General features: G+C 45.3%; 1 protein-coding gene across 1 annotated transcript; it reads left to right on the top strand.

The window, feature by feature from the left end:
- Nucleotides 1-3329: 3329 nt before the first annotated feature.
- Nucleotides 3330-22971, top strand: col28a1a (collagen, type XXVIII, alpha 1a). The gene is made up of 35 exons (XM_063899121.1): nucleotides 3330-3390; nucleotides 4726-4860; nucleotides 6308-6873; nucleotides 7831-7851; nucleotides 7959-8018; nucleotides 9080-9133; nucleotides 9225-9269; nucleotides 9758-9784; nucleotides 9924-9968; nucleotides 10044-10088; nucleotides 11682-11735; nucleotides 11832-11900; nucleotides 11979-12047; nucleotides 12139-12207; nucleotides 12721-12789; nucleotides 12868-12936; nucleotides 13017-13085; nucleotides 13158-13226; nucleotides 13316-13387; nucleotides 13839-13907; nucleotides 14356-14427; nucleotides 14615-14683; nucleotides 17357-17425; nucleotides 17529-17597; nucleotides 17676-17744; nucleotides 17890-17958; nucleotides 18058-18126; nucleotides 18559-18627; nucleotides 18709-18789; nucleotides 19030-19065; nucleotides 19151-19187; nucleotides 19343-19897; nucleotides 20465-20610; nucleotides 20723-20951; nucleotides 21116-22971. Exons 2-35 carry the CDS (start codon nucleotides 4734-4736, stop codon nucleotides 21286-21288), a joined length of 3480 nt encoding a protein of 1159 aa, XP_063755191.1. The 5' UTR covers nucleotides 3330-3390; nucleotides 4726-4733; the 3' UTR covers nucleotides 21289-22971.
- Nucleotides 22972-23161: the final 190 nt, after the last annotated feature.

Below are 23161 nucleotides of genomic sequence, written 5' to 3'. Positions count from 1 at the left end.
ACATATTCACTTCTCTCCCCTCAGACTGCATGCTCTGTCTTCATCATAAGTCATCTTTAGCACTCGGGTTGTTTCGGACTCGCTGACTGAGTGGAGTCAGAGTTTCTGTTTTCCCGCTGAGAGATGATTGATGGCTGTAATAACCTTTACATGGATAGACAGCAGGACTCAGATTTACAGCAGGAGGGGCGAGCTGGAGACTTTAGCACCTATCAAAACAATCATCCAAAAAGAGAAAAACGTAGAGCTGTGCATCAACAAAGGGGGTCTGCTTTGAGTAAGAAGAGATAAAACTGCAGAGAATGATCACTAATTCCACCGTTCAGGAGGGGAGGGGTTCTACAGCCCATACATGTGGTTTCACTTCCTCTGCTCTCATCAACTTGTTCCCAGCCAAGCAGCTGCAAAGAACAAGAGCATATCAGTATGTAGAGTCTCTACTTTAAAGAGTCCTCTCCTGCTGATGTTCAGGTGTATATCAGTATGTAGAGTCTCTACTTTAAAGAGTCCTCTCCTGCTGATGTTCAGGTGTATATCAGTATGTAGAGTCTCTACTTTAAAGAGTCCTCTCCTGCTGATGTTCAGGTGTGTATCAGTATGTAGTGTCTCTACTTTAAAGAGTCCTCTCCTGCTGATGATCAGGTGTATATCAGTATGTAGTGTCTCTACTTTAAAGAGTCCTCTCCTGCTGATGTTCAGGTGTATATCAGTATGTAGTGTCTCTACTTTAAAGAGTCCTCTCCTGCTGATGTTCAGGTGTATATCAGTATGTACTGTCTCTACTTTAAAGAGTCCTCTCCTGCTGATGTTCAGGTGTATATCAGTATGTAGAGTCTCTACTTTAAAGAGTCCTCTCCTGCTGATGTTCAGGTGTATATCAGTATGTAGAGTCTCTACTTTAAAGAGTCCTCTCCTGCTGATGTTCAGGTGTATATCAGTATGTAGAGTCTCTACTTTAAAGAGTCCTCTCCTGCTGATGTTCAGGTGTGTATCAGTATGTAGTGTCTCTACTTTAAAGAGTCCTCTCCTGCTGATGTTCAGGTGTATATCAGTATGTAGTGTCTCTACTTTAAAGAGTCCTCTCCTGCTGATGTTCAGGTGTATATCAGTATGTAGAGTCTCTACTTTAAAGAGTCCTCTCCTGCTGATGTTCAGGTGTATATCAGTATGTAGAGTCTCTACTTTAAAGAGTCCTCTCCTGCTGATGTTCAGGTGTATATCAGTATGTAGTGTCTCTACTTTAAAGAGTCCTCTCCTGCTGATGTTCAGGTGTATATCAGTATGTAGAGTCTCTACTTTAAAGAGTCCTCTCCTGCTGATGTTCAGGTGTATATCAGTATGTAGCGTCTCTACTTTAAAGAGTCCTCTCCTGCTGATGTTCAGGTGTATATCAGTATGTAGTGTCTCTACTTTAAAGAGTCCTCTCCTGCTGATGTTCAGGTGTATATCAGTATGTAGTGTCTCTACTTTAAAGAGTCCTCTCCTGCTGATGTTCAGGTGTATATCAGTATGTAGAGTCTCTACTTTAAAGAGTCCTCTCCTGCTGATGTTCAGGTGTATATCAGTATGTAGAGTCTCTACTTTAAAGAGTCCTCTCCTGCTGATGTTCAGGTGTATATCAGTATGTAGTGTCTCTACTTTAAAGAGTCCTCTCCTGCTGATGTTCAGGTGTATATCAGTATGTAGAGTCTCTACTTTAAAGAGTCCTCTCCTGCTGATGTTCAGGTGTATATCAGTATGTAGTGTCTCTACTTTAAAGAGTCCTCTCCTGCTGATGTTCAGGTGTATATCAGTATGTAGAGTCTCTACTTTAAAGAGTCCTCTCCTGCTGATGTTCAGGTGTATATCAGTATGTAGCGTCTCTACTTTAAAGAGTCCTCTCCTGCTGATGTTCAGGTGTATATCAGTATGTAGTGTCTCTACTTTAAAGAGTCCTCTCCTGCTGATGTTCAGGTGTATATCAGTATGTAGAGTCTCTACTTTAAAGAGTCCTCTCCTGCTGATGTTCAGGTGTATATCAGTATGTAGAGTCTCTACTTTAAAGAGTCCTCTCCTGCTGATGTTCAGGTGTATATCAGTATGTAGAGTCTCTACTTTAAAGAGTCCTCTCCTGCTGATGTTCAGGTGTATATCAGTATGTAGAGTCTCTACTTTAAAGAGTCCTCTCCTGCTGATGTTCAGGTGTATATCAGTATGTAGAGTCTCTACTTTAAAGAGTCCTCTCCTGCTGATGTTCAGGTGTATATCAGTATGTAGAGTCTCTACTTTAAAGAGTCCTCTCCTGCTGATGTTCAGGTGTATATCAGTATGTAGTGTCTCTACTTTAAAGAGTCCTCTCCTGCTGATGTTCAGGTGTATATCAGTATGTAGAGTCTCTACTTTAAAGAGTCCTCTCCTGCTGATGTTCAGGTGTATATCAGTATGTAGTGTCTCTACTTTAAAGAGTCCTCTCCTGCTGATGTTCAGGTGTATATCAGTATGTAGAGTCTCTACTTTAAAGAGTCCTTTCAGTGTGTACCTGCCTAATATATAAAGTGTTAAAGGGGCAGACCTTTCTCTACAGCTTCTCCTAAAACTATGTATTCCCCCCCCCCCCCCCCACCCTGGCTGTTTTATTGAGATATTTTAAAGAGTCTTTAAAGAGTCTCTCTCAGCCTTTAACCTGAGCGGCTCAGGTATGTCTCTGCTCCGTGATCATGAAAGCCTCCAATTATAGACGTTAAAATAGATAGTTAAAACTACTCTGTAAAAAGTTCATTTTAAAAAGTGCCAAGCCGTTCACAGGTCAAGCACAAACTAAAAATAGATGAATGAAATACTCCGTAGGAAAATGTGTGTTTGTTCCTTTATGAGTTATTCTGAAAGACCAAAATAAGTGACTAGATTCCCTTTCAAACACACACACACACACACACACACACACACACACACACACACACACACACACACACACACACACACACACACACACACACACGTGCAATGTATACTTACTGTAAATTGTGTAATGTCTAGTTATTCTATGCATGCTTCTTGAGTAATATAAAGCTGTCGTGCTGTTGTGAATGTCCCGTCTGTGGGACCAACACAGCGTCCTGATTCTGATAAAGGTTACTGGTATAACTGGAGCTTTCCCATTCATTAAATGTGGAATGCGACTCTCACAGCGTCACATCTACAGAGAGAGCAGTGAGCGTCTTCGTCTTCGAGTTTTATTGTGAAGGGAGTAACAGGACGTGTGTGTTGTTGCATTGTGGGTAACATGTGAGCAGTGTGTTGCTGCAGGTCTGAAAGCAGCCTACACACACACACACACACACACACACACACACTGTCCTGCAGAGCAGTTCCTCTCACTGATGGAATAACCTGGAGCTCTTGTTATCACAGGTACGTGCCGCCTGCTTTTACTCTTCAGTCATGTTTCACATGTTTTTTACAGTAAATCTGATATATTTAAAAACCTCCTCCCTAATAGGTACACACGTTTGTTCTAAATGACTTAGAAAGCCGTTAAAGGATTTCTCTGAGCCTGTGATTGCAGAAACATGTGATGGCGTTCATTAGGTTTTGAAATGCTGAAGGTTTTCCTGTGCTTTGGTTTATTTGATCTCCAAACGGATCACCTGCTTTATAGTCCCAAAGAGTAAAAGGTGTTTTGGATTAAAAACGACACCCCCTACTGTAAGAAGTTTAATATTATTATCTATTTTATAATTGTGTTTATTCATGTTATCTTTAATTTACTGCACGGTTTGAAACCAGCGGGAGTGAAGTGTTGGTCAGCAGTGGAGATTATTAATGTAGTATGAGCACGTACTTTGAAAGTGATGAGCAGTAATAGCTCCTATTTTAATCATGGTATTAGCAGTAACTGCCGCAGCTGTATGCATGGTAATTGTTAGAGTTTGAACGTCTTACAGAACAAATGTTTTATATCTGTAAGACGTTCAAACTCTACAATAGTTTATTTATTATTGCATTTTATTTATGTGTATTTTATTTTGCTGCTGCAGCACAAACATTTCCCAGTCTGGGATTCATAAAGTAAGTCTTATCTTAAAGAAAGGAATAAAATAAAGTATAATATTACTCCTTTCATGAAGTCACTGGAGATGAGCAGAGCTAATGCATCAAACTGCTCACTACATCCCTTTAATGTCCTGCACTCTTTAAATACCAGGGAAACACCACACAGAAACATCATGCCTCATCGAGATATTAGTGCAGGAGGATCTGAGACGGAACCTGGCAGTGCAAAACAGACAGAATATAATCAGAAAAACTGCAACGCGCCTGAAAAAATGGCACAAAGACACGAAGAGCAGGTGGCCAAATGCATGTAGGGACACACGACTGCTAAATGGAGGGAAAACTGCAAAAAAATATGCAACATTTCCACAAAAGGGGGGGGGGGGGGGGGGGGTTCTCATGCTCCGTGCAGATCTGCAGGTCATATTAATGAGAGCGGCGGCAGGGTTTGGTGGCAGCAGATGTAGCCACAGGTGGTTAAGTCCAACAGCTGCTGTATTATACAGAGTGACCTCAGCTGTAACAGGGAGCAGTGTGTGTGTGTGTGTGTGTGTGTGTGTGTGTGTGTGTGTGTGTGTATACACCTGAGGAGAAAGGAATGTACCTGTGTTGTCTCCCTCTTGTGTCTGTGTTGAATCACTGCCACCTTTCGGTCTGTATTCATGTCCCTTCCTCTGCTCTGAATGCCTCCAGACTGAAGGATGACTCTGCCGTGGCTCCTGAAGGTCTTCATCCTCACTCTCGCTCTGTCGGGTCCAACGGGGGGCCAGAAGAGGAAGAGGAAAGGGCAGAGAGACGACAACCAGGTCCTCTTTAATGAGGCCAAAAGTAAACGAAATGCATCATCAATACTTCTAATCAGTACCGGTTTACCTGGAGGTTACAACCCTAACCCAGGCTCTCATTCAACCCAAACCATGACCCTTTTCTCGGCCTGATGAAGTGGTTCTGTCTTATTTCCCAACAGCAGCCCTCATATGATCTTTATTGAAGGAGTTTGCGTTCCTGTAACTCTGACTGAAGGTGCATTGAACTGCCAAGTAGATCACATGCTTTACGGTTCCAATTCTCCAAAGAGTAAAAAGTGTTCAGAAACGTGCGCACTTATTCACGTAGTTCTCCAGCTTCTGATTTAATTACTTTAAGGAAAATTCAAAACAACATTCACTACTGTAGGAAGACTTTCTTAAAATGATGCATGGATGTTTCTAACACGGCTTGAAACCAGTCTAAGCGTCAGTAACGGGGACAAAAGGAGCTGCAGTAGTGTAGTGAGAGCATCGGCCTTTTTCTCCGCCTGATCGGGTTCTCTTATTTCACAACAGTAACCAGTGTTTTATACTGGGTAGATGCAGATTGCATATTTCTCCCCAATCTGGACCATTAGGATGGTGGTGGTGACTCTTAATGAAGACCAATCGATGGGCTGAAACTATTGGAACAGCTGCACCAATTGGTAGATGGGCAGACCAATGAAACCACTTCTTGATCCCTGCCATTAACTGGTCCACACAGAGAGAGAGCTGCTCTCCTGGGTCATGCAACACTATAGACCAGCATGCAGCCCAAGAAGTGGGTATTCCAACACCAGTACCAGTACCCTGGTCCTACTGGCAGACCATGTAAAGGCTTTTCTACACGTATTTATTAGAGTAGGACTGAGCGGCCTGACAACCTGCAGACTGCTGGGTCTTGTACTGCACCACTAAGAAGCCTTAGCCTAGAACCAGTTGGGTGGGTGCAGATTGCCACTCACCCCCCATCTGAACCATTAAACACCACTCTCATTATCCTTGAGCCATGCAAACAGCTGACCGGCTGATCCATCCAGCAAGAGAAAGTCCAGGCGTTTGAGTCATGTACCGACCAATGAACCGCCCAGCAGAGGGCAACACCAGTACCAGTTCCCTTAAAGCCGTACAGATACCCATGCATAGTTTCTGACCCTCTGACTGAAGGCAAGGCCCGTTCACTTATAGAGCACCTTTCAACACAAGGCAATTCAAAGTGCTTTCCAGAAAAGAGAGACATTAAGAGCACTCAGAAGAAACACATTTTAAAACAGGCAAACATGTTTTCAGCCTGGACTTAAAGTGGTAGCTGACCTGCAGGGCTCTGGGAGTTTGGTCCAGATGTTTGGAGCTTAATAACTGAACTTGTTGAGCTCTGACTCTGGGGACAGACAGTAGAGGACCTGAGGGTTCTGGGTGGTTCTTAATGTAGCAGCAGACCGGAAAGGTAGATAGTTAACCCCCTGTCTCTCTGCTCCTGCCAGCCCTGATCTGCCCGGTGGAGCTCATGTTCATCGTGGACAGCTCGGAGAGAGCCAAGTCTCTGCTGTTCGAGCGCCAGAAGGACTTCATCCTGCGCTTCAGCTCCCGGCTCCTGCAGCTGCAGTCCAGCGGCTGGCGGCTGCGCCTCCGCCTGGCCGCGCTGCAGTACAGCAGCTCCGTCTCCCTGGAGCACAACTTCAGGGACTGGCAGGACCTGGACGTCTTCCAGAGCCGCGTGGCCTCCATGGCCTTCATCGGACACGGCACCTACTCGGCGTACGGCATCTCCAACGCAACGCAGGTGTTCGGCCGCGAGACGTCCCCCGGCAGCCTGCGGGTGGCGCTGCTGCTGACGGACGGGTCGGACCACCCCCGCAGCCCCAGCGCCGTGGCGGCTGCGGCTGAGGCCAAGCAGCACAACATCCGGGTGTTCACCATCCGGCTCTCGGACCTGCCGACGGACGCACAAATCAGCGCCAAACTGAGGTCCATCGCCAGCGCCCCCCCACAGCAGCACATGCTCAGCCTCACGGACAAACAGCTGGACGACAAGCTCTTCAGCGCGCTGGTCAGTCTGCGGTGGGGGGGCACAGTGTTCTGTTAGTCTTTAGTGAAGTTTGTCTGACTCACAAATCTACTGGCAGGCACAACCATAGCAAACACTGCTTGAATCTCCTTCAGTTCGAAAGGAAAACCTCGTTTTTACTACAACAAATAATCCAGAAACTCCGAAACAATGAGCAAAAGCAGAATATTATATCAGTCACACTTCACTACTTCCTAAAACCCCTCTAATACATTAAGACTAGACTCCTGTGCAAGAGCCTGTTGTGCAGAGGGGTTTGAAATAGTAAGGCTTAGTGAAAATGCATGTGGAGGTAGTGAGCATAGCACCTCATTCACCTCCATCCATCCAGACTGCAGCGTCCCCGGCTGAGTGATGGACTCTGGTACTGATGGGTCATTATACAACTCATGACCAACGTAAGAGCTATAGAAGTAAAGGAAATACAATCAGTCATTACTGTCTCTCTCACATAACACATCTCACATCCCATACCACACACACACACACACACACACACGCACACACACACACACACACACTGTATGTCCCCATAGCAACAGGCAAGCTCAACCGCAAAACCAGCTCCCCCCTGCCCGGTAGAAGTTCTTTCAAAATAAAAGTCTGGATCTTATAACTACCAAAATAAAAGTGCAAAAAGAAACTCCACCAACGTCAACATTGACACACAAATATCATCTCTTCTACAAAAGGTAACACATTTGAAACAAAGTCAGGAAACACAGACTTTCCTCTGTTTTTGGACTCTTTGTTCAAGTCAACAGGGCTGAGTATTTGATAGAGTGGATCACTGTGGGGTTAAAGTGTTGAATACGTTGAAGAATGAAAGTGAGAAATGTAAAATAGACCTGAAACCACTGAAGTTTCAGCATCAACTCCTGGTAAAGGTCAAATAACATAAGGTAATAAATAACTCTCCAACTGTCTTTTGTCTTCCAGAACACAATCGTCAAAACTGGGGTGAGTGCTGTCTGAGTATTCTGTCGGGAGGCCGGTATTTCTCCCTGCTCTGCTGTGTCTCCAGCCGATGTTGACTCTTTATGTGTTTCATCATGTCTTTATTCCAGTGCCCGCAGCCGAAGTCCTGTCTGTGTGAGAGGGGGGAGAGGGGTCACACTGGGAACCCGGTGAGTGTATCACAGCTTCTGATCCCTGACCTGTTCCAGTATCAGGACATCATGCATGTCCTATATAGTTCTGGATTATTTGGATAACTGCTTATTCAGCCTGTTTTCATTTCATTCTTATCTTTGTTTTGGGGGATTTTCCCTAAGTCCACCTGTTCAAGGCTTTTTGAGACAAAGACGCTGCTCTGTTTTCTGCATCCACTCCGCTCCGGTCTCAGCTCCGGTCTCAGCTGTGTGCATCTCTCTTTAGTGTCCCCTGGTCTCCAGCTGTGTGCGTCTCTCTTTAGTGTCCCCTGGTCTCCAGCTGTGTGCGTCTCTCTTTAGTGTCCCCTGTTCTCCAGCTGTGTGCGTCTCTCTTTAGTGTCCCCTGGTCTCCAGCTGTGTGCGTCTCTCTTTAGTGTCCCCTGTTCTCCAGCTGTGTGCGTCTCTCTTTAGTGTCCCCTGGTCTCCGTTGTGTTGGAGCTTCTTGCAGCGTTTGGTTTCTGCAGCTTTTAGTAAACTGCTCATGTTTCCTCTGCTGAATGTTCTCTAGATGCTGCATGTGTTGAAGAGCTGCTGCAGATGTTTCTGCATGTGTTTGATTTGTGTTTCTATACCTGCATCCTTTCTGAAGCAGCAGTTCCTCCTGATGGAAATGTCTGGGTCGTTGTTTGAAACCACATTTAGCACGGTTAGCTTCACTCGGTGGCTTGTGGTCAAGGACTCTCCCAGCCTCAGGCCTCCTCTAGCAGGTGCGTCTGGCCTCTGCTCAGAATCCACAAAGGAACGGATGTGAGCGAGCAGGAAGCGTTCCCACAATGTAAGTGTAGCAGGTGCTGCAGGGGCCGGCTGAAAGGGCTGTTTTCTCTGCTCGGGAGGCCCTTAGAGAGAAGCAGAGGTCAACGATGGAAGATTAAACACGAGCAAACACAGGAGGTCCTGCGGCACTGAGGTGCAGGTCTTTGTTGGCCGGGGGGGTTACAGACAGTTCGCACTCAGCCTCACCTTTGCCTAAACATACACAGAGTCCGGACTGAAGAGGGGGCGCACATATTCTCATCTGTCCCTCTGCTTTCATGTAGGGGAAACCAGGCGAGCCGGGGTCTGATGGAGCTCCAGGTCCAAAGGGATCCCGTGTAAGTCTCCATTGTGTGGGTAATCCAGCGCTGGTTACAGAAAGAACCCCCGAGGTGACGTTTGATGTTCTGTTTTGTCTGCTCGCTGCAGGGGGAAGCCGGCATCAACGGACGTCCAGGCATGGAGGGCCTTAAGGTAATCACCAAATACTTGTCCTGGTGTGGTAATCTGTTGCAGTCTGCTGTGGGAACCGTGAGGGGGGGTCCATGTGGATTCTGTTAGCATTTCAGTGTCGGTATATCAGCTCATTCACCACGCAGGGGCAGACTGTGTGACTGATGTGACATTGTCTCAGGTTTGAGGTCATATCTCACACTGACTGCAGTGTTTGACTCTAACTGACTTTCTTTCCCACCAAAAGATAAGAAGATGAAAAGGAAACGTAAGCATTAAGTACAGAAGCCTGCAGTCATCCTTAGCATTATAACAGGAAGCAGTGGGGCTACTTCCTGTCCCTCTGATGCACTCTCCATAAAGGCAGTCTGTGGAATATCAATAATTAGGTGTTAGGGAACCAATATTGTGATGTTTCATTTGCATCCAGTAGTATATCAAATACCACAACTGGATTGGTCGGTCAACGTTTGGATTTATACGTTTAATTGAAACCTCTCTTTCTATAGGGTCGACCTGGCGGCATCGGGGAAAGGGTATGTATTTTATTATCTGCATTTGTTTGAAACCCAACAGCAGTTTCAGGTGAAACTCTATACATCTTGCAGACTTGATGAGCAGACTTGACTCTGTCCATATTAATAAGATGTCTTCTGTTTCTGCGTTGTCTTCCAGGGAGAACAGGGTGAATGTGGAACCCCCGGTAAAAAGGGAGAACAGGTAGATGTTGTTATTTATTTCATCATCAACACGTCATCTGTCATCTGTGTGTTTCATACTGATGTCTGTCCTCAGGGAGCAGAGGGACCTCCTGGCCCCAGAGGCCCCAGAGCAGAGCAGGTGAGCTCCTATGATTCTTGATACCTGGATGGTGTGCGGTCTCATTGAAATATTCCCGTGCCGCAAACCCCCCCCCCGGTTGCTGCAGGGAGTCCCGCTCCCGGAGTCCATCTCCCGCTCTGCACTCGTGGAATGTGAGCTGTGGATTAGATCTTAACCCCCCCTCCTGAATGTAGCCTTTCCAAAGCGGGGAATCCACGCCGGCCTGTTTGGTTTGTTTGGTCCAGGTCTTTGAGCAGACGTTGTCCTAGAGGATTAGGATTTGGGCACATGTTATCCATCCATCCCTGCCTTCTTAACTGCTCGCCAGCCCCCTCCAGCACCGCTAGGACTTCAGCAGACAAACGTCCTTCTGACCTGTCGCTAGTTCCCATGAAATGTCCTGGAATACCAGAGCATAGACCCATCCTGAAACTCCTTGGATGTAACATCACTTTTCAGCTTTGAATTACGGCATTATCTCCCGGATAAGGACCAGCCGTTCTAATGTTCTGACCCATTCACGACAAATCACATGGCTTTTGTTTTCCATTTCCAAAACCCGCCTGTGATGCATTAATACAAGCCCACTAGTGCTGTGAAGACAGACTCTTCCCACAGCTTTGAAACAACCTCTAAAACTTTTCCAGTCTGCATACTTTCTCCCGTGACACTGCGTTATATAAAACGCACGTTTGAACGACTGTCCTTCAGTTTGCAGACATGCTAATATTTATTAAAGGTCAACTATCAGACATTAAATCTGTTATTCGCCGCTGCTATAGAAAAATACAGAAGATGAGTGGAGCCACATGTAGAAAGAATTGTGAAAACAAAGTCAGAATTTTCCAAAGAAGTCGAAATCTTTTTAAAACGTTATAATTTCACAAAACTCCGGAATTCCGAAAAACGATTCTGATTTTCAAGAAAAAGTTTCTAATGAGTAAAAATCCTTATTTTGAGTCAGTCAGTCAGATCTGTGAAAAATACTCAAATTATGAGAAAGTTTGGTGTCAGATTTGTGAAAAATATTCCGATTATTGAGAAAAGTTCAAATCTGAGATTTTTTGAAAATATTCAGAATTCTGAGGAAATACTGACTTTAGGATCTGAGGTGAATACATCGGCTATTCAGGGTAATTCTAAATAAAGCTTTTTTTTATTATCTCTAAAATCTCCACAAACAAAAGTCCTGGCATAATTCCTGACCTGACTCAGGAGCATGCTGGGTGGATTTCGGTTCCCTTCCTGATACAATTTGAACTTGTGTCCGAGCTCCATGGAGACCTTATGAACTCCTCTCAGACTCCAGCAGAGGGCGCTCACAGCGCCCCGTCCACTGCCACACACTCTGTTCCCAGTGTTCCCAGTGTGAGGTCAAATCCTGTAAAACTGCAGTGTGTGTAATAAAGTTATATCAAGGGTTGTGTGTGTGCAGAAGAGCTGTGGGGGGGGGGGGTGTAGCTTAAAACTACAATTTAAAATCTGTGCCTCAGAGAACACATGCACACACACACACACACACACACACACGCACACACACACTACGCTGTTTCATAATGTAAAGTTACAGTTACGTTACATCTTTGACTTCCTGTTGTGTTCCTGTGTCAGGGAGCGAGGGGAGCACCTGGAGACCCGGGTCCAGAGGGGACACCTGGATCTAAAGTATGAACACTGTGGTCAAATTTGAAATATATATGAACCTGATTTTGTTATTAAGCTAATTGCTCATTTTTAATCGTCTGCTTCTCATCCATAAAGGGAGAGCGAGGCCTGAAGGGGGCGCCCGGACCTCCAGGAGACACCGGCATCGGGTTCCCTGGTCCAAAGGTACATCTTAGTGTTTGATAGATCTTCAATTAGGTTTGCTTGCTGGTTTACCTGTAATCTGTACGCTTAAATCTTCAGGGTGACAAGGGGAACCACGGAAGACCTGGGCCTCCTGGACCGATGGGTGTCGGGGAAGCAGGGACTCCGGTGAGTTCACAAAATCAAGAGTGAATCAGAAGTCCTGACAGTAGTACTGTTCTGTTTATTCAGTATTTAACATGCACTGTTGGTGTTTCAGGGTCCAGCGGGGCCTCCAGGCATGCAGGGGCCTTCAGGGTTTCCAGGTGAGGGGCTTCCAGGGTCCAAGGTAGGTTCCAGGTCACCACACCTACAGCATGTTTGATATCTTTATATTATATATCGTTTTGTGCTGCCTTCAGGACGGTCTTCAGCGTGCAGGAGGATCCTCTGCAGGGTTCGGGTTTGAGAAAGAAAAACAGAATTAGAAAAAAACAATTATGAGTAAAAGTCGTCATTTTGAAAGAAAAGTCAGATTTGTGAAAATATTCATAATTAATTTGAAAAAAGCCAGATTCTGAAATTTTGAAATTCTGAAATTCTGAATATGTTTTTGGGTTTTGAAAATAAGTCAGGATTCCGAAAAATATTCAGAATTTTGATGAAAAAGCCATGACTGGATCTGCAGAACCTGGTCAGAATACGAGCTGCTCTGAAACAGAGAGCAAAGAGTAAAGACACCTGTGTTTCTGAAAGGTGGGCTCATGGACCCCTAGGGGCACTGTGGAGTATTGCAGGGCTACGTGTTCATTCTTACGTTTTGCATCGTTCCTAAAATAATGATGGTATTATTTTTTTGCAGGGGGCCCGGGGGTACGAGGGTCCAAAGGGCAGCCGGGGCCTTCCAGGTGTCGGGTATAAAGGTGATGAGGTGAGTTTGGCTGTTAGCAGGTAAAAACCCAGATGAAAACCATGCTGCCTGTCTCACCAACACCTGTCTCACCCTCAGGGAAGCACAGGAGCCCCCGGGGCCCCCGGCCTGGTCGGGTTTCCAGGGGCTGGCATACAAGGAGAAAAGGCAAGGCCAAAGATTTTAGGGACTTTGAAGTTTCCTCACATTCATTACTGTATGTAAATCATAACTGTCTCTGGTCTTAGGGGGACCTGGGGCCAGCAGGACCATCGGGCCCCAGAGGGCCTCCTGGACTGGGGATAGTGGGACCAAAGGTCAGTACCAGAGGAGGGTGGTGTGTGTATTATTTAAAGAAATGAGTGATGCATTAAATAAAATCTCCACAGGGCGAGCAGGGCTTCCCCGGAGAGCCCGGACCTCAGGGGGGGAGGGGCGTTGGAGAACCAGGATCGAAGGTGACACCAGATGACCCCCCTTTAATAAAAACCACTTTAATAGGATGCTCACTGGGAAATAGGCTTTGAGTGGATCTTTGTTTTTCCAGGGGGATCCGGGTCCGGATGGGACTGCAGGGATCCCCGGCATTCCTGGAGAGGACGGAGCGGTGGGGCCAAAGGTCAGTCAGGGGGTCACAGAGCATGCCCACCCTTAAGCTTTGAATATCTAAGAGGTTGGACTGTTCTTAAAAAGTGCTTCATCAGGTCTCCTCAAGCTTCACATCCCAGTCATTCATGCAGAGCAGCACCACTAGGGAAGCTAACACTCACACACTCACACACTCACACACTCACACACACACACACACACTCACACACACACACACACTCACACACACACTCACACACTCACACACACACACACACTCACACACCGTCGGCCATGGGGAGCACCTCAGGGTTCAGCATCTTACCCAAGGACACATCCACATGTTGACTGCAGGGGCTGGGTATCCAACCAGCAACCTACTGGTTCAGAGACCACAGGAAGTGGGAAACATCCCCATCCTCCCTGAAACCGCATCAAACCCGCTGAGGAGCTTAGGATTTAAAATGTGTTTCTGTTTGCAGGGAGAGGTGGGGTCGCCAGGTCTGAGAGGACCGGAGGGAGCAGTGGGGAAAGGGATCCACGGGGAAAAGGCAAGACACCACTTCCATTCTGTGGGATCATTGGTCACTGGTTCCCCTGACGGGTTGTGTTTCTTTTGCATTCATGGTGTTAAAACAGAGAGTATGGTCTGCAGGTTTTGCAGATCTCCTAAAACTAGAAACCGTGTGTGCATGTGTGGCGATGAAAGAGGTCCATGTCTGACTGACTGACTGGATTGTGAATGCATGAATCACTTTATTACAGCACCTTGCATGCTCACATGGAAGTGCAGAGTGCTGTTGGGTTGAGCCGAAACACACAGAGTTGAATTACTGTGTATAAAAGAAAAGAATGAACACCTCGTCTAGAGCAGAGGCGCTTTCTGAGTTCAGCAGACTCTGGTTAGGGTTGTCTGAAGCTGCTAGACCTGCAGGACTCTGAGGAGTGTCTTCATTGCACTCATTGTAAGACGCTTAGGGTAAAAGATGTTTTCCACAGGGAGACAGGGGGGACCGAGGATCGAGGGGCCTCTCAGGTGTCCCGGGACCCGTTGGACCTTCAGGAGCAAAGGTGCGTTCAGTAGTAGAATAATGACTCAAGTAAGCCAGGTTTTGTACTTGTTTTGTAGCGTGGTGATTGGTCAACCGCTTACAGATGTCACGTACGATGTGTTGGAGCGAAGCCAATAGGAGTGCGAGTGTTCCATAGTGATGTCACTGTGCAACAAAAGCAAACACTGCCCTTTGATTCTGTTCAGGGGGAGCCGGGGAGTCCAGGAATGTTGGGTTTACAAGGCCCAGCCGGCCGAGGCTTACCTGGGCCAAAGGTGATGACACATACACACACACACACACACACACACACACACACACACACACACACACACACACACACACACACACACACACACACATTCACACTCACAATAAGCACAGAGTGACTGGTGAGTCCTGCGTGGTTAACAATGCAATGAGGAAATATTCAGGTGTGTTCCAAATGACTGGATCAGGTGACAGTTGGAAAGCAAAACCAGTTCAGCTGAATTCCTTAGAAATGACACACCTATTTGATCCCTTTAGTTGCTAGGCAGATTTGGATTACTGATGGTAAATATAATCCCTTAAATCAGACTGTAGTTCACCTGCAGTAAATCCAGCAGCTACCCTGCAGTATACAAAGCCATTCAAACTAGCTGCACCTTTACCAGCTCTGAGAACACTTTAATGATCAATCATTATAAAACATATCAGAGATATTATTCTGAAATGGACCAATCAGACAATGACTACTTTTACTGTCGCTACTTTAAGTACATTTAGAGGAGAGTACTTTCTACTTTCACTGGAGGAACATTTAGAATACTTTTACTGAGACAGAGTATTCCTACACTCTGGTACTTCTACTTTACTCAAGTACAAGACCTGAGTACTTCTACTTTACTCAAGTACAAGACCTGAGTACTGCTACTTTACTCAAGTACAAGACCTGAGTACTTCTACTTTACTCAAGTACAAGACCTGAGTACTTCTACTTTACTCAAGTACAAGACCTGAGTACTTCTACTTTACTCAAGAACAAGACCTGAGTACTTCTACTTTACTCAAGAACAAGACCTGAGTACTTCTACTTTACTCAAGTACAAGATCTGAGTACTTCTACTTTACTCAAGTACAAGACCTGAGTACTTCTACTTTACTCAAGTACAAGATCTGAGTACTTCTACTTCACTCAAGAACAAGACCTGAGTACTTCTACTTTACTCAAGTACAAGACCTGAGTACTTCTACTTTACTCAAGTACAAGATCTGAGTACTTCTACTTTACTCAAGAACAAGACCTGAGTACTTCTACTTTACTCAAGTACAAGACCTGAGTACTTCTACTTTACTCAAGTACAAGATCTGAGTACTTCTACTTTACTCAAGTACAAGATCTGAGTACTTCTACTTTAATCAAGTACAAGATCTGAGTACTTCTACTTTACTCAAGTACAAGATCTGAGTACTTTTACTTTCATCAAGTACAAGATCTGAGTACTTCTACTTTACTCAAGTACAAGATCTGAGTACTTCTACTTTCATCAAGTACAAGATCTGAGTACTTCTACTTTACTCAAGTACAAGACCTGAGTACTTCTACTTTACTCAAGTACAAGACCTGAGTACTTCTACTTTACTCAAGTACAAAATCTGAGTACTTCTACTTTACTCAAGTACAAGACCTGAGTACTTCTACTTTTACTCAAGTACAAGACCTGAGTACTTCTACTTTTACTCAAGTACAAGACCTGAGTACTTCTACTTTACTCAAGTACAACATCTGAGTACTTCTACTTTACTCAAGTACAAGACCTGAGTACTTCTACTTTACTCAAGTACAAGATCTGAGTACTTCTACTTTACTCAAATACAAGACCTGAGTACTTCTACTTTACTCAAGTACAAGACCTGAGTACTTCTACTTTACTCAAGTACAAGATCTGAGTACTGCTACTTTACTCAAGTACAAAATCTGAGTACTTCTACTTTACTCAAGTACAGGATCTGAGTACTTCTACTTTACTCAAGTACAAGATCTGAGTACTTCTACTTTACTCAAGAAAAAGACCTGAGTACTTCTACTTTACTCAAGTACAAGACCTGAGTACTTCTACTTTACTAAAGTACAAGACCTGAGTACTTCTACTTTACTCAAGTACAAGACCTAAGTACTTCTATTTTACTCAAGTATAAGATCTGAGTACTTCTACTTTACTCAAGTACAAGACCTAAGTACTTCTATTTTACTCAAGTATAAGACCTGAGTACTTCTACTTTTACTGAAGTACAGGATCTGAGTACTTCTACTTTACTAAAGTACAAGACCTGAGTACTTCCACTTTACTCAAGTACAAGACCTGAGTACTTCTACTTTACTGAAGTACAAGATCTGAGTACTTCTACTTTACTCAAGAACAAGACCTGAGTACTTCTACTTTACTCGAGTACAAGACCTGAGTACTTCTACTTTACTCAAGTACAAGACCTGAGTACTTCTACTTTACTCAAGTACAAGACCTGAGTACTTCTACTTTACTCGAGTACAAGACCTGAGTACTTCTACTTTACTCAAGTACAAGACCTGAGTACTTCTACTTTACTCAAGTACAAGACCTGAGTACTTCTACTTTACTCAAGTACAAGATCTGAGTACTTTTACTTTACTCAAGTACAAGACCTGAGTACTTCTACTTTACTCAAGTACAAGATCTGAGTACTTCTACTTTACTCAAGTACAAGACCTGAGTACTTCTACTTTACTCAAGTACAAGATCTGAGTACTTCTACTTTACTCAAGTACAAGACCTGAGTACTTCTACTTTACTCAAGTACAAGATCTGAGTACTTCTACTTTACTCAAGTACAAGATCTGAGTACTTCTACTTTACTCCTCCTCTGACAGTATAGATGTTTGAGTGTTATTATGATGGGAGTTAATGGTTTCCTGTTCTTGGTGACAGGGGGATCTGGGGCCAGTGGGACCAGCAGGAGCAGTGGGAGAACACGGAGTGGGAATCATTGGGCCGAAGGTAACGTGTACACCCACAGTATTGATGAGTATAAATATATACTTCACTGTTGTACAAACTCAGGTCTCACATTTCCTTGATTCTTTTTTAAATCAACCTGCAGGGTCACAAAGGAAATAATGGACCTGTGGGCCCCCCAGGGGTGAAGGGAGACAGCTCCCCAGGACCTCAGGTGAGAGGAACCGGCAGTAAACCCAATTATCCTCATGTCTGAAGCAGAGGTTTGCTAACGTGGGTTCTGGGTCCTTAGGGGCTGCCTGGATTACCGGGCCTGCAAGGAGAGATGGGACCAGAAGGGAAAGGACTACCTGGAGCTAAGGTGAGGCACAAGAATGCATGAAGTCAGGGACAGTGTGCAAAGGCTCATGGGAAATGTAGTGCCATTCATTTTGTGTGTATACTCCAGGGCTTTGGGAACAGATGACAGTGTGTACGGTTGTTGGCTGTTTGCGTCTGTTTCTCAGGGCGACAGAGGTTTGTCAGGCGTACCTGGACCATCAGGTCCACCTGGAACTGGACTGTATGGACCCAAGGTCAGTGTGTGTTTGTACACAGTGTGACAGTCCCTCTCTGTCTCATTATGAATGCAGCCTTATATGTTTTTAAATGGCCATGATGTGTTGCATGCTCAGGGCTCCACGGGGCAGACTGGTCCTCCTGGCCTTCTGGGGCCTCCAGGAGAGGGCATCCAGGGACCAAAGGTAGGATCACCTCTTGAGACTTTGTGACCACTGAAGCTGCTTTTAACATGCTCACATGGAGGGATTATCCTCCACACACACATGTAGAAGAACCAGAACCACAGACCCTCCGATTGGTGGAAGACCATTCAACCCGCTGAGCCACAACCACGTTAAGTCCTGATGACAAGCCTAGAAAACTATGGGACCCAAATGTATCCCAGCTGTTTTATGTTGGTCTGCAAGGATCGGTTCGATACCCAACATCATACATTATCAATAGTAATAAAACTATTTGACCCATTAAACCCTGACCGCTGCCTCCTTTGATATCTTTAGCTTTGGCTGTTACCTCAAACCCATCCCTAGGGTCTCTCTCCATGGACTTTACAATGACTCTGTATGCCGATGATACCCTTGTGTTGCTTACCAGTTTAGCCCTCCTATTTGTAGGGAGAGCCTGGCTTCAAAGGACTGATGGGTCCTCGGGGGCCACCGGGGGATGGCATACTAGGGGAGAAGGTACTAACATCAACACAGCACTACATTTAGCATCTAATGACCAAATGTTCTGTAATAAAGAGCGATTTCAAACACACTCAGGGAGACAGAGGCGTTCCTGGAGATCTGGGAAAGAAAGGAGACAGAGGAGACCTCGGAGAACCAGGAGCCACTGGACCAATGGTAACAGAGCATGGTTTTTGGAGAACTGAATGTCTCTATTAGCGCTGTTACAATGCTAACCCTGGCCTCCGGTCGAAACTGGCTGGCTGAGAGTTGATCAGTCTTTGTAGATAAACAGTTGTAAAGAAACTCAGATGACGGCAAATGGATCTAAGGTTCCCTTATGTAGCATCAGTACTCTGCTGTAGAGACTAGCCCAACACTCTGAAATTGGTCGTAACCTGGGTTGTATTTCTTCAGGGGAGACCAGGAGAGAACGGAGAGCCAGGTCTGACGGTCAGTAAACTTCCTGGGAGAAGATACGCTGGTCTTTAATCTAAACATGAAATCTAAGAGCTTTTGTGTCTCTTCCTTTACACAGAGGGAAGAGGTCATCATGATTATACGGGAAATCTGCGGTAAGCTTTTTACTATATTTTGCTGAAATCTAATCTTAAATCCAAAGACTGTTTGTGTTGCTTAGTCTGCAGCTGATGTGATGAGTAATGTAAGTCAATGGTTCCTGTGTTTGCACCCCAGCGTTTTAAAGTGTCCTCTCATACGTGTTTCCCAGGCTGTGGTCTGAAGTGCAGACAGAGCCCCCTGGAGCTGGTGTTTGTGATCGACAGCTCAGAGAGCGTGGGTCCTGAGAACTTTGAGCTGGTGAAGGACTTTGTGAACGCTCTTATCGACCGCGTGACGGTGAGCCGGGAAGCCGGACGGATCGGTGTGGTGCTGTACAGCCACGTGGACATGGTGGTGGTCAGCCTGCAGCAGATGGCCAGCCAGGACGACATCAAGACGGCCGTCAGGAGGATGCCTTACCTCGGCGAGGGCACGTTCACCGGCAGCGCCATCCACAGGGCCAACCAGCTGTTCCAGGCGTCCAGGCCCGGCGTCAGGAAGGTGGCAGTGGTGTTAACGGACGGGCAGGCTGACCACCGGGACGCCATGCAGTTTGAAGAAACTGCAACGGTGGCCCATGAGCAAGGGATCGAGATGTTCGTGATCGGAGTCGGGAACAACACCGACCCTCTGTACGAAGAGTTCCAGGCACAGATGGATGTAATAGCCTCTGATCCCAAAGAAGAGCACGTCTACCTCATAGATGACTTCGGGACGCTTCCAAGTAAGTTGGGATGGCATGTCTAAGATCTCAAATAAACTACAATCCTCCGAATTCTGATTTTTTTTCAAATACGTCAAAATTCTGTAAATTTAACATAAATTGAAATTGAAATAAATTCAATTCTAGAAAAAGTCCAAATTCTGAGGATCAAGTAAAAATAAATTTAAATTGGAAAAAGGGGAAAAAAATCCATTAAAAGTCAACATTCAGATTAAAGTCAAAACGTTTTATTAATAATGAATTCTAAAATCCTGGAAAAAGTCAAAGTCCAAACTCTGAAGAAAGGAAACCTTTGAGATTAAAGTTACAACATTTCAGTAAAAACAGAGCTAAGATCTTCAGTCACATTTCTTGAATACACTAAACGTCCTAACTATCGCTCTACCCTGAAATGTATTTCATTGGTGCTATACTTTGTATTATGTATTTCTTTACTTACCTTTAATAAACCCATGTTCACAAGGACTAATGCATGTTTTGGGACGGCAGGAACCCTTTCTTGTCTCCATCCTTGATGTTTTCCTACCTGCAATGATTTTATTTTCTGATGATGTTTTTTTTCCAAAGCTCTGGAAAGCAAACTGCTGAGTCGGATTTGTGATCACGATGACTCGATGGCATTTCTAGTGAACTCTGCGTTTCCACCAATGGAAATCCACCCGAAGACTCTGGGAGACCGACGCTACGAGTTCCCTGTTGAAGAACATATCCAGGTAAAGTATATTTCGCTATAGAGGAGGGGCTCAGCTGGGTTCCTGTAGTCTATCTCAGAAAGATAGTTGCATTGGATTAAAAGTGTCTGATCTGAGCCCCTCTTCTTCCCAGTTTGAGCTCCCAGTGAAGACAGTGACCTTGCCTCCACAGTCCCAGGACACAGGGCCCGACGGGAGCCCGATTGATACCAAACGAGTGAAGAATTGGCCGGACCTCCTGGGCCCCGGGGTGGGCTCAGTGGTAGGTCCTCAGACCCCGACCGAGTGGCTGAAAGAGCCTGAGAGCACCAAGGCTCCCAGCAGCCCTCCTCCTCCACCTCTGACCAACTCATCACGGCCAGGTACACACATCAGGTCCACCCCGCCTGCTACCTGTGTGCGGGTGCAGCGGGGCTGGTGCCGGGGGCAGAGATGCGCAGCATGTTCAGCAGGATTTACAGTGTTAGAAACCAGGTATGATGTGCCTTCATGTGATAATATGTGTCGATGTTTCATGTCCCTGCAGCAGAGGGGTGCGGTCAGCCTCTGGACCCCGGGTCCTGCCGGCAGTATGTCGTCCGCTGGTACTACGACCCCGAGGCGAACGCCTGCGCCCAGTTCTGGTTCGGTGGCTGTGAGGGAAACGCAAACAACTTTGAGTCTGAGTCCGGCTGCAGGCTGTCCTGCGTCTACACGTAACGGCGTGTTTGGATAAACAAGAGTGTGTGCGCAGCTACAAGCATCACAGACTGGTGATGCACGCTCTGCAGGGGGGGGGCTCTCGGTCCCTCAGGCTGCTGCACATTGTTGGACTTTTTATATCTGTTCTGGGATGTTTAACCTACATTTTACTCTATATTCACTACAAGCCGACAAGAGCATCTCCCATGTTACACTAGCATCTGGATTTTGTGCTTGGAAGTTATATTTCCTCGGAGCTAAAGGGGTGATGTAATGGATAACCTCATCAGGGATTTGGAAAATGAATACACACAACTTGTGTGATGCCCTCTTCAAATACCAAACTCCTGATTGCTGATTCTTCCAATAAAACCCTGAATTCAAACTCTGCAGAAACACAAATAAACCCATCAAAACGCCTTTGATTACGTTTTAATATACATATTTAAAAAGTTAAATGACCATCGTCACCGCTTTCTACTTTTTATTGAAAACAGAAGTTGATGAACGTGGCCAGAAGAATGGTGAATGTTCTGTACTTATACAGCTCTTTAATAATAATGATAATAACACATTTAATTCAAAGGGATCTGCTGCTCTTCCACGCTGTATTGTTTATTAGCATCCTCAGTTTTAATTACCCAGAGAGCATCTGTGCAACAGGACCCCCTTCAATGACTTCCTGGTTTACGTTTGTTCCTGATTTGAATTCCTCTTCATGGAGACTGAAAGAGAAGCTAAGCAGCCCAACTCTTTGGATGATCTTCAGAAGCGTACAGAGGCAGGAGGAGACAGGGAATCTGAGTGGAACAATGGGCTGCAGATAACAGCGGCTCGCTTCACTGAAGACTCACCGTGTTTCATTCATTGATTTGGAAAAACCGGTTCTGTGTTTTCTCCCAGAGCAGTAAACTCAATAACAGCTGACACACTTCATTTACATCGAACACAGAAATTGTTGTAAGAAGAGTATTTGCTTTCCTGCAGATGACAAACCCCTTGTTGCTCTAGTGTCTGGATGTATTGTCCCCCCCCCCCCCCACCCCCCCACCCCGCTTTGTGCAAAGCTAATGCCCCACCCCTCCCTCCTCCCACTTTGTGAAGTGACCTACCCGGTTTTGGGTATTATGAAAGGCGCTATATAAATCCAAGTCATTATTATTATAATGCTGGCTGAATTCATATTAACCATACAGATATAAGAGCTGTGCAAATGTACAGTGGCCTGCAGGTACAACCGAGTTTCCAGCCCTCTTCCCTCAGGAGTTGCAGCTTCAGGAAGGATGCAGATATAGAAACACAGATCAGAACTCCTGCAGAAACATCTGCAGCAGCTCTTCAACACATGCAGCATCTGGAGAACATTCAGCAGCTTGAGGAAACATGAGCAGCGTTTACTGAAAGCGATCGGGCAGAATAAAGTTGTGTCTGTGGCGGGGCTGCAACATGCTTTTAAACACGCTAATAGAAGAAGTCATAACTGAGAATATTCAACGAGCACGGGGATGAACATCAGAGTAGAGGCGCTGTGAATATAGTCGATGTACAACACACTTATAGATGTTAGCGTGAGGAAAATGTAACATGTTTTATTCTTAATCTTGATTTTATACGATGTTGAAACTTGTTTTATTTTGTATTAACCTCGCTGTGATGCACGCTGTTAACAGAAGCTAAACGTAGGACATGATAATCCTTTCATTCAATCAATAAAATATAATTTCTTAAAAGATGCACAAGCTTTTTCTGCGATGCACCCAGAGAGGACATTTGACCTCAAACACACGTGTTGGTTATCGTGGTTACTTCCTGTCTGTACCCCCTACACCCTACACTTAAACACTACCACTGAGGGCTGTTCCACTCCAACAAGGGTGCACTTTGAGCGAGG

Source organism: Eleginops maclovinus, chromosome 13 (assembly GCF_036324505.1).
Source record: "Eleginops maclovinus isolate JMC-PN-2008 ecotype Puerto Natales chromosome 13, JC_Emac_rtc_rv5, whole genome shotgun sequence".
Taxonomy (NCBI): Eukaryota; Metazoa; Chordata; class Actinopteri; order Perciformes; family Eleginopidae; genus Eleginops; species Eleginops maclovinus.
The sequence above is the reverse complement of the archived record's forward strand: the minus strand, read 5'-3'. Positions and strand labels throughout refer to the sequence as shown.

What these genes read in the sequence shown, in the direction of transcription:
- col28a1a (XM_063899121.1), top strand. Translation starts at nt 4,734, where the DNA reads ATGACTCTGCCGTGGCTCCTGAAGGTCTTCATCCTCACTCTCGCTCTG. An exon ending in ACAAGCTCTTCAGCGCGCTG is followed by an intron (nt 6,874 to 7,830) that starts GTCAGTCTGCGG and finishes TTTGTCTTCCAG; the next exon opens with AACACAATCGTCAAAACTGG. An exon ending in ACGGAGCGGTGGGGCCAAAG is followed by an intron (nt 13,388 to 13,838) that starts GTCAGTCAGGGG and finishes TTCTGTTTGCAG; the next exon opens with GGAGAGGTGGGGTCGCCAGG.